Genomic DNA, 17,597 nt, shown 5'->3' on the forward strand with positions numbered 1-17,597 from the left:
TCGTTTTTAAAGCTCTTGGTGTAAGAAAACTTTTCACCGTCTTAGTTATTTTTGAATATCGAAAATTTGCTTTTCTCCATAGAGTTAACACAGTGATGGCGGCCATTTTGAATTTCAAACATCGGAAATCTTAATCTTAATGTTAACGAAACTGAAAACAATAGTATTTTACAATGGCAGAGAATTAGAAACATAAGAAAAAATCCAACATTTCATCATTGACAACCAACAAGTAGAACAACTTCCGTTATTTACCTATCTTGTCTCTAAAACCGATGAGAAACATAACTGTAAGGAGAATATGATCTAAAGGTTCTTTATACTCAGCAAATAAAGCATAAATGTCGGTATACGCATGCATTCGTGGTTCTATACATCTACACTGCATTGAGGGTCTTTTTCAATATGATACTGTTTCCTTGTTCGGATATCTTTTTGTCAGATATAAAATGAGATTGATGAAAATTCTAATTGCAGCGAGTAAACTTGTAGGGACTAATCTTAAAAATCTTAGGGGATTATGTAACCAGGCCAGTCGCAGAAAAGGCTTATCGATTAAGGATGACACGTCACATCCACTAAATGCTGTTTTCCAGTATTAGCTATCCTTCAGACCGTCTTTTACTTGTTTTAAAGATATATTTTATCCCATCAGCTACAGCTAATTATGAATATATTGCAGAGAATGTTTTTAGGAAATAACGACTGCCACCTGTCGGTGAACTTTGTACTCTATGCGCTGTTTCGTGTATTGTGTGTGTTTTTTGTGTATTGTGTACATTATTGTAATCTTATCCCATTTTAATGCTGTCCTTTTTAGTGGGAGCCATATATGAAAGATAACTTTTTTCTATCCGTACTTGTATGGACAATTTATTATTGTTATTATATTGTTATTATATATTATTACTATTGACTTAACATGGTTGTTTTTGAACGCAGCCTTATTGAGATCAGTGGGCATTTGGGTACAGGGGATTGGGATTCGATAGTGGTCAGAAATAACTGACAGGTGTAAATTTTGTAGGCTTTGGAGGTACCTGCCAGTGGATGCACAATACCAAATCAGCGCGAAAACGCAACGATGTTGCCGAAATTTTAGAACCAGTTGCTTGAAGCTGCTAATTTCATGCCATCTTCTCCGTGGCGACTCTCCACTGATGTGTACGGGTCAACACTTTGTCACTAGCAACGCCGACCTCGAGCACTGTTGACCATCGAACTTCTTCCGGCCTTCAGATTCAACATTGACGCTGTCGGCTTCACGCGTCGTCTTTGAGCGAGCGAAAGAAAACAGTGAGTGTTACTGCACTGTCTATAATTAATTGGCATTCTTTTGTATGTTTAATTGCTACTGCTTTGTGTATACTGAGTATTAACGACCTCCATGATTCTGAAGTCAAAATTTTTCGCTACCAGGCTTCCGTTACCTGTTGCTTCGCGAAAACTCATTTGCATAAAAATCAAACCTGATTTTGAGCTGTAGATGAGTAAAAATGTAAACTGATATGAAAAAGAAGGAAATAAGCGAACAGTCGAGAGGAGAACAGAAACAGTTAACCCACGGTCCGGACCCTGGGGAGGGAACGAAGTGCCGCGAAATTTTTGTCTGCATGGAGGTAGATAATTGGTTAATCAGTTCAGTACACAAAGCAGCGAATCATAATGATGCACTCACAAAATACACATTAACCAAACGCAAACGACTAAGATATGAACGATGTGTGGAGTAAGTTTCCCCTTATTTCCAGTTGTAGAATTTCAAATCGTCAGGCGATTCGATGGGTTTTACCATGTGACTTTAAAGTCATGATTTAAAATATGATGTTTGCCTTCCCTGATTGCCACAAACTTGAGAACATGAACATTTCCGTCTGTCCAAATATCGAAAGAGCCTACGAATAGTATAATAATCGTGCACTGGACAGAAGATGGAGCGTTTTAGGGGAGAGGACGGTGGTGATGCCACTACATACAAACGTATTTGAAATTCGGCTGCACAGGTCAGGTTTTCATAGCGGCCGAACGCATAACCTTTGAGTCTGCGCAGTAGTTAGTTTCCTCCGGACAGATTCCCGGATGAAACTCCCCTGTATGGCGTACACCCAACTCACACGTTTCATAAGAAAACAAAACACAAATCATCACGTTCACCCCACTCAAACATTCACAAATCACAGACTTAAACTACGCCAGAGAGAGAGAGAGGAGAGAGAGAGAGAGAGAGAGAGAGAGAGAGAGAGAGAGAGAGAGAGAGTTTGACATGTGACGTGCGAATTGTGAATGAAAATCCCCAGGAGAAATATAATTGTATGTTATGTATTAGATCCCGTTCGTCCCTCGTCATCACACCGCCGTTAGTTTGTTTTTATTACGTCATCATTGGCGAATACGACCCTTGCGACCAACTCGAAAAGCCGTCTTCTCATTTGTCGGGCGAGTTGTACTACCATCCACATTGTTTTGTGTGACGGATTAAAATTTGCCAATGTAAATGGCCTCAACCAATTAGCTTTGACCTCGAAGAAAATACCAGTATGTAAAGATGAAGATTACTTAATCTGTTAGATAAAAAGTTTGTGCATACGGTTAGCAGCCTTCACTTTGCTAGCGTACCCTTGACAAACTTAAAACGAAAATGAGACATCTTGCGGTGTTCCTGGCTATTGCAACAGCAGTTTGTTGCCTTCACAGTGCGCTTGGAAGTCAGGTAAGAAGTTGTTGTCCTTTTTATTAGGAGTGGAAACTTGCAAGAACTTGGCCATGACCCAGAAGGTGGACGTATAAGACATATGCACTGGTTTTGGCACAAATGATCCTGGTCTGCGCGCGCGTGACAATTGAAAATTCGCAATATTTTACGAACTCATTACAACATCGTAGCGATAATGGTGTATGTTAAATATGCAATATTAGTATGAGAAGAATACTTATCCTTTGAAGAGTTAAGATGGTACTTTTCATGAAGAGAGCATTTGGCGAGAGTCTAACATTTCATCTTCAAATTTGCAACTTAGGTCATGGCAACGCGAGTCACGCAACCGGACGAAAATTCCGACATAAAGACTATGGAGCTCACAGCATATTCGTCATATAATACTCATAATTTGTTGAATTGATATAACGGACGATTGTGCGAAGTGTGATGGTGATGTTGTGGGAAACATCATTGTGAACCGACTTTGATCTTGACTTTGATAGAGGAAACAATCTTAAAACAGTTCAGGGAGGATTCATTCGGGTTAGATTTGCGTGTGCCAGTGAGTGCTTCATTAACTCTACAGCATTTGGAGGGGTCGAGGTAAAAAAATGTATTTAAAACTTAGCTTGGTTATGGAACATTTTATGTGTGTGTGTGTGTGGGGGGGGGGGGTGTTAATTAGCCGAACGGATTTGATTGTGATATCTTCGCTCGGTGACTTGATGCCGCACGCTGCCGGTGCGAATCCAATGGAGATTTTACAGAATTTTGCAGCAACATAGATATTTTAGCTTTAGTCTCCATGCTTTCGGTTTTGCATGTCTGAAAAGATCACAAATTTTGCAATTTCGTCGGCAACGCATTTTTTTAATCAAAAGTACACTAGCGTGTATGCAAGCAAAGAAAATTGCGACGGTAGCTTCTGGCAAGACGTGAAGTGACTATTCTCCTATGCATGGATGTAAAAAATAGACATCCATGTCCTATGTAACAAAAGCGCTGATCGCAAATGACGTCATTTTCTCATTAACATGCAAAATTAAATAATTTGTCAGCATTTTCAGCGATGGTGACGAAATAAAACCCGCTAGTATTACAATGCATACAAAAAATCACACCATTTATGGCTTAGACTACAAGCTGCAACAACAGCCGCGCATGCAACAACAAAATTTGTTAAGTAGGAGTGTCCAATGTAGACTGAAAGATCTGTCGTTCGAGGGCGCTCTGTACGCTCCGGAGAGGAGCATAGTGAGTGACGATATTTCAGTCTATGTCCAATGTCGCCCGCGTGCAGCTGAATACCGTGCAGCATAGTGTTTTGAAGGGTCTATGCATACAGCCACATTTAATAACCAACCTGAAATCGCGATCAGCGCTATTAGCCCACCTACGCCGCTGTCCTCCTTTACTGTACTTGCAAAGTGTTGATGTGCTCAGCGCGACTATGACTGATGTCTAAACCACTAAACAAAAAATTCTAACTTTTAGTTTTTCAAAGTAAACACTTAAGGCTATTGCGCAATTCCAGTAACTTCTAAGTTTACCAGGTTGTTGTAGACATCACGAGGTCCGTGAATAGCATGTTTGAATGCCACCATACCAGATTATTTTTCCAATGATCGACTTGAATAGGTCAATTCTAGACATCTTCAAAGCAGATCTTAAAGATAATAGAGAATTGATCTCAGAGATTATGATTTGCCCCACCCCGGGGAAATCTCATTATATAGAAATATGCAAATTATAATCATCGTTTTAATTGATATGAGTGAGTTATAGGGGCAGACCCAATTTCCAAGCTATCAGACAAGCTCAAAAGACGATTTTTTCAGAGCGGCATGATGAAAAAGATAATTTTATTTAGAGGCTTCTATGGTCTTGCTGACAGAAACAACTTGAACTTGAGATGGCCTCTGTAATTCTAAATTCTTATTCAGATTATCTTGCATGAAAATAAAAATGGCATTTTCATTCTCATTCCTACATCAAGACGCATTCTCAGAACAGTAAGTGAGCTAAAACATTGCATGCTACGATTTGTCTATTGTGGCCGTGTTGTTTTTCTGTTGTCGCAATCTCGCAGCGTTATCGCCTCCACCCTCGCCAGTTGTGATATTACGCAATACAAATGTTAAATTTGACTTGCCTATCGGTCATTTTGCCCAGGGTTAGGCGATTAAACTGATATTGATAGAAGATAAGACCTACCGATCAACAGTACAGCTACGCTCTATAAATACACGTTTTCTTATTCTATTGGTGGTAATATAAAATAACTAAAGGCCCGATGACCATCATCTCTGCCATGGGATGTAAGCCTACCACAAAGTTGATTTTGAAGATGCCAAAGGACAGGTGCACGGGGATGCCGGTTGACGCTTAACACAACTGATTGCAAAATATCCCAAATTATGCAACATGTGACGTAATATGACGGCAAACGATTTAATGAGATTGGAACACGGTCCCTCTCTCACTGTGATTAAAACAACGTCGGAAAAGGCGCCCATTTTGTTAAGGTAGTTTCAACAATTCTCAATAGGGGCTCTAAAATTGTTGAATCGAAAGGACCACAGTGCCTATAGAGAAAAATCAAATTTCGATTTTCAAAAACTTCAAAAATTTCACGGTCTTAGTTTTTTGATTTTCAAAAACTAAGATGGTGAAGCTTTTCCCCACTCAAAGAGATTTAAAATGAGCCTTAAATACAAATAACCCCTTGGCGTCCGTGACAACAACATCTCGCTTCTCCATCGAGTACGACAATTGTGTTAAACTTCCAGTTGTAGGCCTTCAATCATAAAAGCCGACTCATTAGAAAAGTAATTCCTCAGTTCAGGGGGAAGGTAAACCCCAACACGTTTTGTGTCCGTCAAAATCGCAATTATAATTCTGCCTTTAAAAAAATTAGACCATGAAACCAAAACAAATACGATGGAATCACTTTAAAGCCACGACCCCGAGTAATGACGTCACGGTGTTGGTTGCCCAATTATGAAACGCCTAGTAATACATGCATTCGTACCATGAAAAATCTTGTTAGATCGACACTTTCTGGACAATCTTTCCGCGGTTCGCACTTGTTACGTAGTACTATGAAGAAAGTCACATTTATTTCGTTGTAAAACAACATTTTTAGGACGTTAGAGTACCAACATATAGCTGCCAATGATGTCGAAGACTGATGTAGACAGGCATAACTTGATTCAGCCCGAAAGAAAAGCAGAACGGTAGAGAGAAACTCGACAGAAGGGAAAGAATGACATGACAGACACAGGACACGTATTCGTCACGTGCAGGTGTAACCGTATGGACTCAACTAAATGTGTATGTTTTTACGGCTCCGACGCAGTATTAGCTTCGCGTTGATCGAGAAAAAATTGGACACAAATTACGACAACCTAAAAAACAAACAAACACATTTTAAACTCTGATAGCAGAAAATAGACTTTTGAAGTTGAAAAAGTCTTAAGGTGTATTTCGTACGTGTAATATATATATATATATATATATATATATATATATATATATATATATATATATATATATATATATATATATATATATATATATATATATATATATATATATATATATATATATATATTGCAGAATATCCGTGTTGAATACAAGTTTCCATTTTCAATATATAACAAACAACATCGTTTTCCTGAAATCAATTTCACATTAAGGGGTTTCGTTTTTAAGGGGAGGGGTGACACTAAAATTAATGAATTACGTTTCTAGCGTATCATCTTTTATGATCAGCGACCTCTAAGTGTTCACACGTCAATTTTTTCAGTTTATGTGTTCTTGGTGGTTTTTGTCTTTGTTATTTAGTCAATTAAATTGATGATGGCCAACGGGAAACTTTCAAAAGCAGATAGGGCCACCATGTCAAATGCATCTTCTTTGTCATCGAAGATAGAGTTTACGTCCTATTTTTGTCTCCTCAAGTACAGATAGTACTGGTCGAGATGTTAGCGGGAGACGGGGGGAGGGGAGACCAGGGGATATCACTTCCGTAGACACATTACTTCCGACAAACTCTTGCGTCCAATTTCTGCATATTCTATTGTGTTTTTTGGGGGCGGGGGTTGGCTCAGATTGCGTTACCGGGTAGTATGTCATTGAACTTTGATCGATTCCATCATAGAAAAGAGGACTGGCAACCACAGTCTTTTCTCTGATGTAATATTGATTATAATCTGAAAATTCAATTAAAGTCTCACACCCTGGACGCGCCGAGATTAGAGGGAGTGATGTTATAGAGAGCACTGATGTGCAAAACAAACAGCCTTGTAAACTACGCATGCGCGCGGATCGACTCTGCCTCAGCGTAAAAAAATAAAAAAAAAAAAAAATAAAAATAAACAGCTATATTGCTTGCAATCTCGATAGTCTTGGAAGTCGAAATGGAAGCTTTGGAAAATAATTAATGTGTATTTTATTTCACCTAGGTCATATACTTATCGTAAAATGAACCCCGATTTGGGTTAGGAGAGTGTTTATATAAAGTTTTACGCGTTGTTACATGTAACCTAGACTTGGTTCAAGTCGGTGAATTTTAAAAAAATAAAATCATTTATAATAGTTTCTCTTGTGTCTCTCCTATTTCGTACAAACCTATCCGGAATTTGGCAGCTCACGCCAGGTTTTACCAGCGATTGAATGCGTCACGTTTGAGTCTGCGCAGTAGTGAGTTAGTTTCTGCCGGATTCTGTGATTCCGGGTGAAACTCCGCTGTATAGCGTTCACTCCACTCATCGCGTTCACCCTACTCATCGCGTCCACTCACGCGCGCGTTTCACATGAGAGCAAAATACAAATCATTGCGTTCACTCCACTCAAACATTCACAAATCACAGACTTGAACCAAGTCTACATGTAACCGTGAAGTTGAAAAAACCTACACGCCACGGCTGCAACACCAATGCTGGCCGATCTAGTTCAAACTAAAAAAAATCTTTGGAGTTTAAAAAGGTAAAGTTTGACTCCAAAAATGTGCTTGTCAAACCAAAAATGTACACAACAAAGAAACCAAAACTAGGAATGTCACGTCATGTCATGTCGTGTCATGACATGAATGTCATGTCATGTCATGTCATGTCGTCAGGTCAGCCAACGAACAATGCACTTTTAAAGGGGTATTATGATAAGGTATATTATACAGGGCAAGTAATCTGAACTGACTAATTATAAGTCCAGAGGGTAATTAATTAGCTGTTTATAATTTGCTCTTCAACTGAAAATGTTTCGACTTACCCGCCAGCACTCAAACTGCGTTTTTTATCTACTCCCCACGTATTTTTGCCTGTTTCCCTTCCCCATTGTGAATTGTTGAAGCTCCCCTGTCATGTGGCGAAAAAAAAACTTTTCGATTTGCCCTGCCCTGGAGAAATTTCCACTTAAAATTTTATCATTGCCCTGCAGACATGAACCTGCCTTGTGATAAAAAACCTGTCGATATTCCCCTGTCCCCGTTTTACAGGTAACTTCCCCTCTCCTCGTTTTTTCCCCAAATTCTGGTCCCCAGGCCAATCAACCGATATCTGCCCTGCCCGACAAAAACTAAAACCTGCTCCCTGCCAGCTATAAAAATATGTTCCCTGCCCAAGTAAAATTAAAATTTCCCTTGCCCTCAAAAATTGCTCCCGGAATAGCTTTTTCGATGATCAGCTCCGTTGGCTGCACATAATGTCATGTCATGTCATGTCATGTCATAAACTTCTATGTAAATGAAGCTAAAGTACATAGGACTGCAAACATGTGTCTTTAAACGGACAGACGTCTCGTTAAAATGACAGCCGATCGAGTTATCAACGCATATTAAAAGTTTGATCAGCTTTATGAGGGGGGGGGGGGGGGGGGGAGTTCAGCTTATTCCAGAAACAAACTTGTCCAGTACAGGATTGATACTACGAAGGAACAATAACGAAACATTTTGCGAGTCGTGAACCAAAGTGAAAAATGTGAAAAGACCGGAAAATTACACGGGTGCATGGTGCAAGTAAGAACAATGTGTAAACTGTGGCCGGTCGAGTTCATGATTTAGATAGTCATAAAAAGGTGAGATATAATTTACTTTAAAAACTTGAAAAAACCTACCGGTCCAGTCAACGAAACATGCAATTAACAAAGGGTCAAAATATAATGTCACACGTTTTTTACCAAGTTGAAAGACATGAGGCGACCAGGAAAATTATACCGAAACGACACGGAGAGGTCAAGAGTATGTACACTATAATGGCTGATCAAGTCTAAGACGCGCAGACTCAGTTCGGGTTTTAAAAATGTCGAGTTTGATTTGCAAGAAAAAAATCTAGTCAAGTACAAGGAAAATATTATATATTATTGCCTGAATACATGGGTTTACGTGCCCGAGAGCGGGTAACAATTTGTCCGACGCCAGGAGGGCAAATTGTCTCCTGCTGCGAGGGCACACAAACCCATGTATTCAGGCAATAATATTTTTATTACATGCCTCTTCACAGTTAATGATATACGATATTTAATTACATGCAGGGCATTTTCAAACAATTTTACCATTATCGACCAGTATCAAACAGATTTAAACGAAAGTCAAAATAACAGTGCGCGCATGAATATTTTACATCTAGCGTTAAGCGTCTACTTTGACGTCGAAAACGTTGAAGGGCTTCACTGGACCGGGTAACCATGGAAACCGGTCAGTACATCGTTCACCGGCCCGCTAACTCCCCGGATGTTCCTATTCAAAACAATGCACTGATTTGCACTGACATCAAGGCATTCAATGAAACATAGAAGCTTAGTTTTAAACCGTCTCTCACTGTAAACGAAGCAGAAATATGTGAGAGTGCTGGTAAAGAAAATATGTCGGTCCAAATATAGCAATACAGCACATTGAAAATTCATTTCTAGTATGTTATTGTTTTCCTTTCTTTATGGTCTTTGTATTTTTAATATTTTATTTTTTTTAATCAGTCCATCATCTAACAGGTGTTAGCCCAATTACAGGATGAGGTACGCATAACCCACTAACCCCAATGGAGCACTGAGGAGTAAAGTGCCTTGCTCTGGGGCACAACACCGTGCTAGAGACTTGAACTCACCGTCCTCTGAGACTGTAAGGTGTAGAGCTCTAACTAAAGATCTGAAAAAAGTGAACTCATCATATTGGGAAGACATCGACGCTATCACGGAAAGTCACAAGTGAACTTATCGCTGGCCGATCTTCAAATAATATCCATGCATTACTTTGATCGGAAGGAAGTGCTTGCGACCTAGAATTGACAGTTGTTTCTTCACTCTTTCAGGATGAAACCAGACCAGCAAGACTGTCCAGGAAGGATTTGTATATACACACCTTCAAACGTATGCTGCGGTTATTAGGTTTGTGAACAGCTCAGACAGCCATACTCATACCGAATATCTCGAACAGTCACCCTAACCTGGCCCCGGCAACCTGGCACACTAGAGATCATTGCTCAACTTATCCATTGGCATCCCGGAAAGCAAATAAGAGGCATTATAAAGAATATTTAATATGCACTGTGTATGTAATAGAATGTTTGAGGTCTAAGCGACTCTAAACTTGTATATTATATGACCGCTCTGTTTCCTCTTGTCGGCTTTCTCTCTGTCCTTCTATGCCTATCTTTTCGTCTGTTTCTGTTTTTCTGTCCGTCTCTTTGTCTCTCCCTCTCTTCTCCCCCTTTCCCTTCCTTCCTCGCTTCCCAATCCCAGTGCTCCATCGATATCATTCCTCTCTCTCTCTCTCTCTCTCTCTCTCTCTCTCTCTCTCTCTCTCTCTCTCTCTCTCTCTCTCTCTCTCTCTTCTCTCTCTCTCTCATCTCTCTCTCCCCCATCTCTCTCTCACTCTCTCTCTCTCTCTCACACACACACACACACACACACACACACTCTCTCTCTCTCTCTCTCTCTCTCTCTCTCTCTCTCTCTCTCTCTCTCTCTCTCTTCTCTCTCTCTCTCTCTCTCTCTCTCTCTCTTATATTTGGTGCAGGTATACATGTGTGACTCCATAAATGTAAACAATCTCCACAAATGTAATATCAACCACAATTGTAATAAAATCAACCATAAATGTAATAAAACAGTCAACCATTAATGTAACAACCCGCAACCACAAATGTAATAAACAAATTAACCATAAATGTAATAAAACTCAACCATAAATGTAATAAACTTGAACTTGCATATGTGATCATTTGTTTATCAATGCCCTGAGTAAATAATAACTTTAATAAGACTAGTGTAATGTTATTGCATACTTTCCCGAAACTAGGTTTCCTTTCCGAAACACAGAATAGAATACTTTGAGAACACTATCAGAAAATGGCGAGGTACTGATCAAACCGTTAGATAATGGAAGTGGAACAGCAGTTCTAGACACTGATAATTACATAATAAGGAGGCGTCAAAATAACTCGTCAAGCAATGGTACCACACAAACTTTATGACAGATGACTCAGAACAAATAACAGAGAAATATACAACCTTATAACAGAAACTTACGACACAAAACATGTTGACGAGAACATATATCTATATTTCAATCTAGTAAAAACAATACGATCACTACCTTCAGCCTGTACCTTGAACACAGTAGGACAAAGACATCCCAGCATCCCCAGTGAAGGAATAAACTTCAAGTGGGAAAACATAGGAATACAGACAATCTATCGATATTCCACAACAGTTTATCCACTGAAGACGAATTTGAGGCGACTGATTAAGAAAGTACGGCAATTTTCGAAAAATCGGCGTTAAAGGATCGTAGTGTTATACAGTCTCCTCCACTCTGGAGTAGAGACTGCACTGACGTTCAGATTACAGCTGTGTCTGTACACAAAACAGGGAAACGTAAAATACACTTTCAAATATACAAAACATTAAACGCAAAAACTTAAAATATGAATAATGTGTGGAGTTGCTTTCCTTATTACATAGATCAATATTTAAGGGCTAATTCCTCAATTGCAACGACAAAATAGCTTTATTACATTTATGGTTGAAAAGTATTACATTTATGGGTGATTTTTTTATTACATTTATGGTTACCATTTTTACATTGTGGTTGGTGTTTTTATTACATTTATGGTTGATTTTTGTTACATCTATGGGTGATATTACATTTATGGGTGCACTTTATTACAATTATGGTTGATGTTACATTTATGGAGATAATTACATTTATGGAAGTTACATACATGTAATTCGTGTTTGAGTCATGAGGAATATCGAACTATGCATGAACAGACCTCACTCCGGGATACCACTAAATGATACGATAACGAGATTACTATGATCATTTCCATGTCCAGGTAACGGCGCGTTCCACGATGCCTCGGGATGCGCATCTTGGTACCCTGACTTCACCTACCGCTGTGCTGACGGCAAGACGTGTGTCGCCGCTAGTAAAATATGCGATGGCAATGCTCTCTGCAATGATGGCAGCGATGAAGAGGACTGTCCTCGTGACGGTGGAGATGACGGAGAAGAAGCTGATGATGGTCAGTCGATTAAACCCTTTTTGTGTGCAAAAAAGCGTTAATTACAATATAGGGAGTCTCTCCTGGGTCTTTGAAGTGGAATGGCTTTCCGCCTTATGCTTATCCTTTTTCGGCTCAAGTTTCAACCCATTCATTCATTTTATCGTAATTTAGCATAACATTTTAGTGTTCCAGTGATCTGGACTATTCGGCTTGCAGGCGCTGTCGTTTACGATTCAATCGGCTGTGCCGCTTGGTTTCCGGACCACCCTTACAGATGCAGAGACGGCTCTTTGTGCATTCGTGAGGGCGCCATATGTGACGGAAGCGAACTGTGTGACGACGGAAGTGACGAAATAGGTTGCCCAACTGTACTTGTCGTCGAGGAAGATGATAATGGCGACGACAATGGCGACGCGGACACTAGTTCTAGTAAGTTTTGGCATAACAGAAAGTCCGACTAATACCGTCTTCAAACTATCGATAACACTTAGCCAATCATGTGACATAATCGTCAAGTGATTCTGGTAGTCGTAAATATTCGGATTCTCATGAAATTGCAGTGAAACCACTTACCACTGAGCTAATTTTCAAATACTATAAGTTTTATATATTATTCACCCGTTTTTGACTACAAGTTACAATTTCTTGCTATTCCCCTAATATGCTTTTGTTCGACCCTTCAGTTTAAGGGGCAACATCAAAAGTTCAATATAATAATCTAACTTAATTGCTTAAGTTTGGCCTCAGACCCCCCCCCCCCCTTCTAACTTACTGACCTAAAATTGAAAATATTGCGGACTCATACCCTGTACTAACTCTTTCAAACGACGTACCAATGTACCATTGAATTAAATAAAAATTGAAAACCATTATAAGTAACAAAATACGGTGACTGGATCGGTTTTAGCGAACAAAAAACAGCCTTGAAATCGTAAAATTTGCCAAAAAGACGTTAAATCGTTTTTGACTGCACAGAAATTAATTTGGCCAAAAACCCCCCACCCCCAAACTTAAGCAATTAAGTTTTTTTTCAAACATCGATCTTTTGACGTCGCCCCTAAACTTGTGTGATTTTTGTCCAATATAATTTTGTGAGAACAAAAGTTATGAAAATATTATCAAAAGTTACCATTTTAATCCCTACACGTCAAGATATCTTCCAAGTTATGATTGTTCCCGGGCCCGCCTTCGACACTGTAATACGATCAGTGTACACATGCACACGCCATCCATATTCATTTTATCTAAGATTCAATTGAATTGGTATTGCTTTCTGCAGACAAAGCGGAGTATGACGAAGACGGTTGCGCCACCTGGTATCCACAGAGTCCCTACAAATGCGCTGATGGGTCTCTCTGCGTCAAAGAAGGGCAACTCTGTGATGGCTTTATTCATTGCAGTGACGGCAGCGATGAAGTTGACTGTGGTAAGTATGAAGCAAGCAATGGAAGCCATTTCATAGATTTCGGAGTTTTCCATTGGAGACGGGGCTGTCCATTTTTATGCTCTTTCTTGTCTTTTTTCGTCTTTTCTGACACTTTTGGAATTGATTTTGGAGCCTAAATTGCGAAGCAATTGTATAGTTTCAAAGTTGATAGATCAAGAAGCGGAAATAATTGGCTGAATCACCTCGTACGGATTAATAAGAATATGATCGGGAGGTAACAAGAAGGAAAGGGGCTTTAAAATTTCAGAAATTTGGGCTTGTCGGGAGAGGACTATAGTATTGATGTTACAAAATGCTGTATTACCCAAAAACTTAATCTCAAAAACGCTACGTTACCAAAAACGTTAATTGTGTATTTATCACACTGAACGATGCAAGTAAATAAATTAAATACACACCACAGATAAGTTTTATCTGCAAAATACCAAACTTCATACATCGATGAAGCAAGACGTTGGAAAGCCACTTGCCATATATAGCAGAAGGTTAAATAAATCCGTTAAAGCCGTCGACAAAAGATAAAGGGAGTTTAAAAACTGCAGTCACTGGCTGGCTAGAAGTGCAGAATCAGATTTTGGACATATAGGTTTTCATCAGGAAAAGATTAATGTGCAAAGAGGCTGACATTTACAAGCAAGATCAGGTTTGGAAAAGAACGATAAATTGAAAACACAGAGGGTGTTCACTGTACAATACCTTACAAATCTCCCAAACACAGAATATCATTTTCGATACAAATACACTCAGAGCAATGCTGGTTGTGTGGGCATTTACAAGGAGTGGGGAAAGGGGTAATAAATTTTTAATGTGTAATAAAAAGAATGTCAAAGTTTCTAGCTTACCAGGATTATTTTTGAGCTCGGCCTTATCGACATCTGTGGACATTTTAGGTACCGGGCAATGAGAAGATGCGGTCAGAATTAACTTATAAGTGTAAATTTTCCAGGTTTTGGGGAGACCGACGGCAATGGATGCACTAAGCCGAATCAGCGTGGAAGCAACGATCTTGCCGAGATTAAAGGCCAGTTGCTCGAAGCTCACAACTATTTTCGTTGTCTCCATGGCGCCTCCCCACTGAGCGACCAGGACCAGCAGTTGGCGATTGCGGGTCAACAGGTTGCCGATGAGAACTCCAGTGAGGGAAAGTTCCGACACAGCCATATTTATCCTTATGGCGAAAACCTCGCTAGGATAAGGTTGCCATCGGTTGAGAGCGCTTCAGGTTTGTACGTTTGGTCGAGATAATGCACTGTTCTAATGCCATGCTGACGTATTATTATAGAAATAACGGGCGACGCGTTGACCATTAACGTTTATTTATGGGCAAGGGCGAGAGGAAAGCCAAAAATTAATGGGCGAGGCTGGGCTTGCCGAGCCCATTAATTTTATATTTGGCTTTCCTCTCGCCCGCGCCCATAAATAAACGTTAATGGTCAGCGCGGAGTCTGTTATTTCCATTATATTATCAACAAACCCCTAAAAACTGTCAAACTTCCCGTGCGAACGACAACGGGGCTCCAGAACCTGTCAGTGAGTAGTGCGCGCGCTGCAAAAAAAAATTTGCATATCGGAGATTTTTGGAAAAAAGCGTCTAAACTTGGCCCACAAATGCTCCATTTTATTTTGTGGTTGATTATGATCTTTGTACAAATCACAATTTTCGTTTTACCCGTAAAGTTACTATGTTTACGATATTATTCATATTCACGGGTATGAAAACAAACCATTACTGTGTATTTGTGGGCAGTCACGTGGTTCAGCTCGACCAATTAAAACGCGATGAACAGGGCGTGGTAATATAATGGGGTTTGATGATGACTTCTCCTTCTAACTGAACACAGTTAATATACCTATGCATGTAATTAGCTGAACAAGCAAGTGAGATTGTGTTGAACATGTGATGTTTTTAATTGTAAGTTACGTGAGCAAATCTTGAAAGAAAATGAAAGTCAATTTTACTGACAAGCACACACATGGTGAAATACCGGAGCATTTACAGTTTACGTGTGGTTATAATGCCGTTGCTGCAGCTGAAGAGCCACCTAGGCGTTTTCCCTACAATGTTTTAGGAAAGGCTGTACATGCAAACCCTTCAAGTGTTCCTTTTGTGATACGCTAGATCCCGATACACGGAATGTAATTTTGTTAGGAATTACAGCATTTGGGTTCTGAACATGTAAAGGTTTATCTTTAATATTCATAAGATACCTGTGATCGTATTTCCATAGGTTATGGTTTCGTGAAGATGTGGTATGATGAAATCCAAGTATACAATTTCGACAACCCAGTAGCCGCTCAAGAGACTGGTAGGTACCAGCTTTTATAACAAAACGTACATGCCCCTCAGCATCCTCTGTTGTTATATCATTCATGGTAGAATGCGGTTAGGGGATAGATGTTCGGACTCTCAAACTTTTACAATCCTTTTCTGATTTACCACTCGTCGAGGTATATTTTTAATCTCTTGGTGTTAGAAAACTATTCACACGATTGGAACTAATTTGGGATAATTGGATCTTTATAAATTTCAAATTTATCAAAAGCGTTTGGTGCCCTATAGCTGAATGTTGAAATATTACAACTCATAAAAACAAGTATGTAACTTAAAAAGAAAAGCAGATGCGCTTACATTTGCAGATTAAATCGACATTACTTCACTATCCAATTATCCCAAATTAGTTCCAATCGTGTTTTAATTCATCGTCTTAGTTTTTTGCGAAATCTTGGGTAATTTGTTTCTCCAGTACCAAAAGTTGCACTGTGACCCTTCAAATTTTATTCTTGATTGTGAAAGAGATGGTTGAAAGATTCCTTGAGGAAATTTTGAGTCAAAGTATAAGTCTTTCACTTTTGAGGCGCATACTAATCATTTTTTACACAGTTATCCTTTACAGACTTGATTTCAAGCAAGAATTTTCGTGGGTATATTATACCATTACCGCCCAATGTTCTCTTTTTTCTACACAGAACATTTCACTCAGGTCGTATGGTCTAGCAGTCAAAAGCTAGGTTGTGGCGTCGCCCAGTTAGAAGGAACATTCAACGTGGCTTGTGAATATGACCCAAAAGGCAACGTGGAGGGTGACCTCGAAGCCAACGTATCTCCACCCTTGTAAGGGATACACAAATACGATTAACATGACTGGAAAGAAACCGTGAAGATCAGAGGAAGGGTTTCAGACAGGGACAGCAAACCGATTGGTTTTGAGAAGCTGTGACGAGATTTTTTTACATATGAAAATGCTACTCTAGCATACTGCAGAATATGTCTTTATGCTAGCATCTTTCTCAGCGAATTTAGCTAAGTCTGACGTTTCGCTAATTTACAATGCCGCAAATCTAAACTTTTCTCCTTGTTAAGCCTTTAAGTGCTGTAATTTTTCCCATCAAAATTTTACTGCCACATTTTACCAATCTATAATGAATTTTTCTGATTTTTTTTTATAATGTTAGACCAAATGGACATCATATTTTATTGGCTACAGTTTTTTATCAAAATTTTGGCAAAAATCTGAGAAAATTCGACTGTGGTGTATTTTATAAAGGTGAGAAAAATTGACGTTGGCGCTCAAAGGGTTTTAACTTTGGTCAGGGTGTCTCCAGCCAAACCTGTTGATTGCAATTAAAAGTCTGTAACCACTTAAAGCATGCAGCTAATTCAAAGTGTCTAGCATAATTTTGAACATGATTTAAATATGTTGGGAGGGGTTAAAATGCTCACACAAACATAATTTCTGCCGCAATTTCCCCTTCCGCTTGTTTCTTTTTGTGCTTATGTAACAACCTATGTGGATTGAGGCGCTTCAGTGAAGTGAAGAAGTGTCCGATTAATAAATAATCAAAATATTCTATTATAGAAATTGAGTCTATACATCTTTCTCTTTTTGTCGAGATTCGTACATGATTGTTTTGTGTCCGTGTCTTTTCTAGTACTATTATGCGTGCTTCT

At 39.2% G+C, this 17,597-nt stretch overlaps 1 protein-coding gene across 1 annotated transcript; it reads left to right on the forward strand.

The window, feature by feature from the left end:
• Positions 1-2,552: 2,552 nt before the first annotated feature.
• LOC139138839 (low-density lipoprotein receptor-related protein 2-like) lies at positions 2,553-17,508 on the forward strand. Its single transcript, XM_070707391.1, has 8 exons — positions 2,553-2,710; positions 10,003-10,078; positions 12,031-12,219; positions 12,418-12,630; positions 13,481-13,627; positions 14,595-14,870; positions 15,877-15,954; positions 16,616-17,508. Exons 1-8 carry the CDS (start codon positions 2,639-2,641, stop codon positions 16,762-16,764), a joined length of 1,200 nt encoding a protein of 399 aa, XP_070563492.1. The 5' UTR covers positions 2,553-2,638; the 3' UTR covers positions 16,765-17,508.
• Positions 17,509-17,597: the final 89 nt, after the last annotated feature.

The sequence above is a fragment of the Ptychodera flava genome, chromosome 8, assembly GCF_041260155.1.
Source record: "Ptychodera flava strain L36383 chromosome 8, AS_Pfla_20210202, whole genome shotgun sequence".
Taxonomy (NCBI): Eukaryota; Metazoa; Hemichordata; class Enteropneusta; family Ptychoderidae; genus Ptychodera; species Ptychodera flava.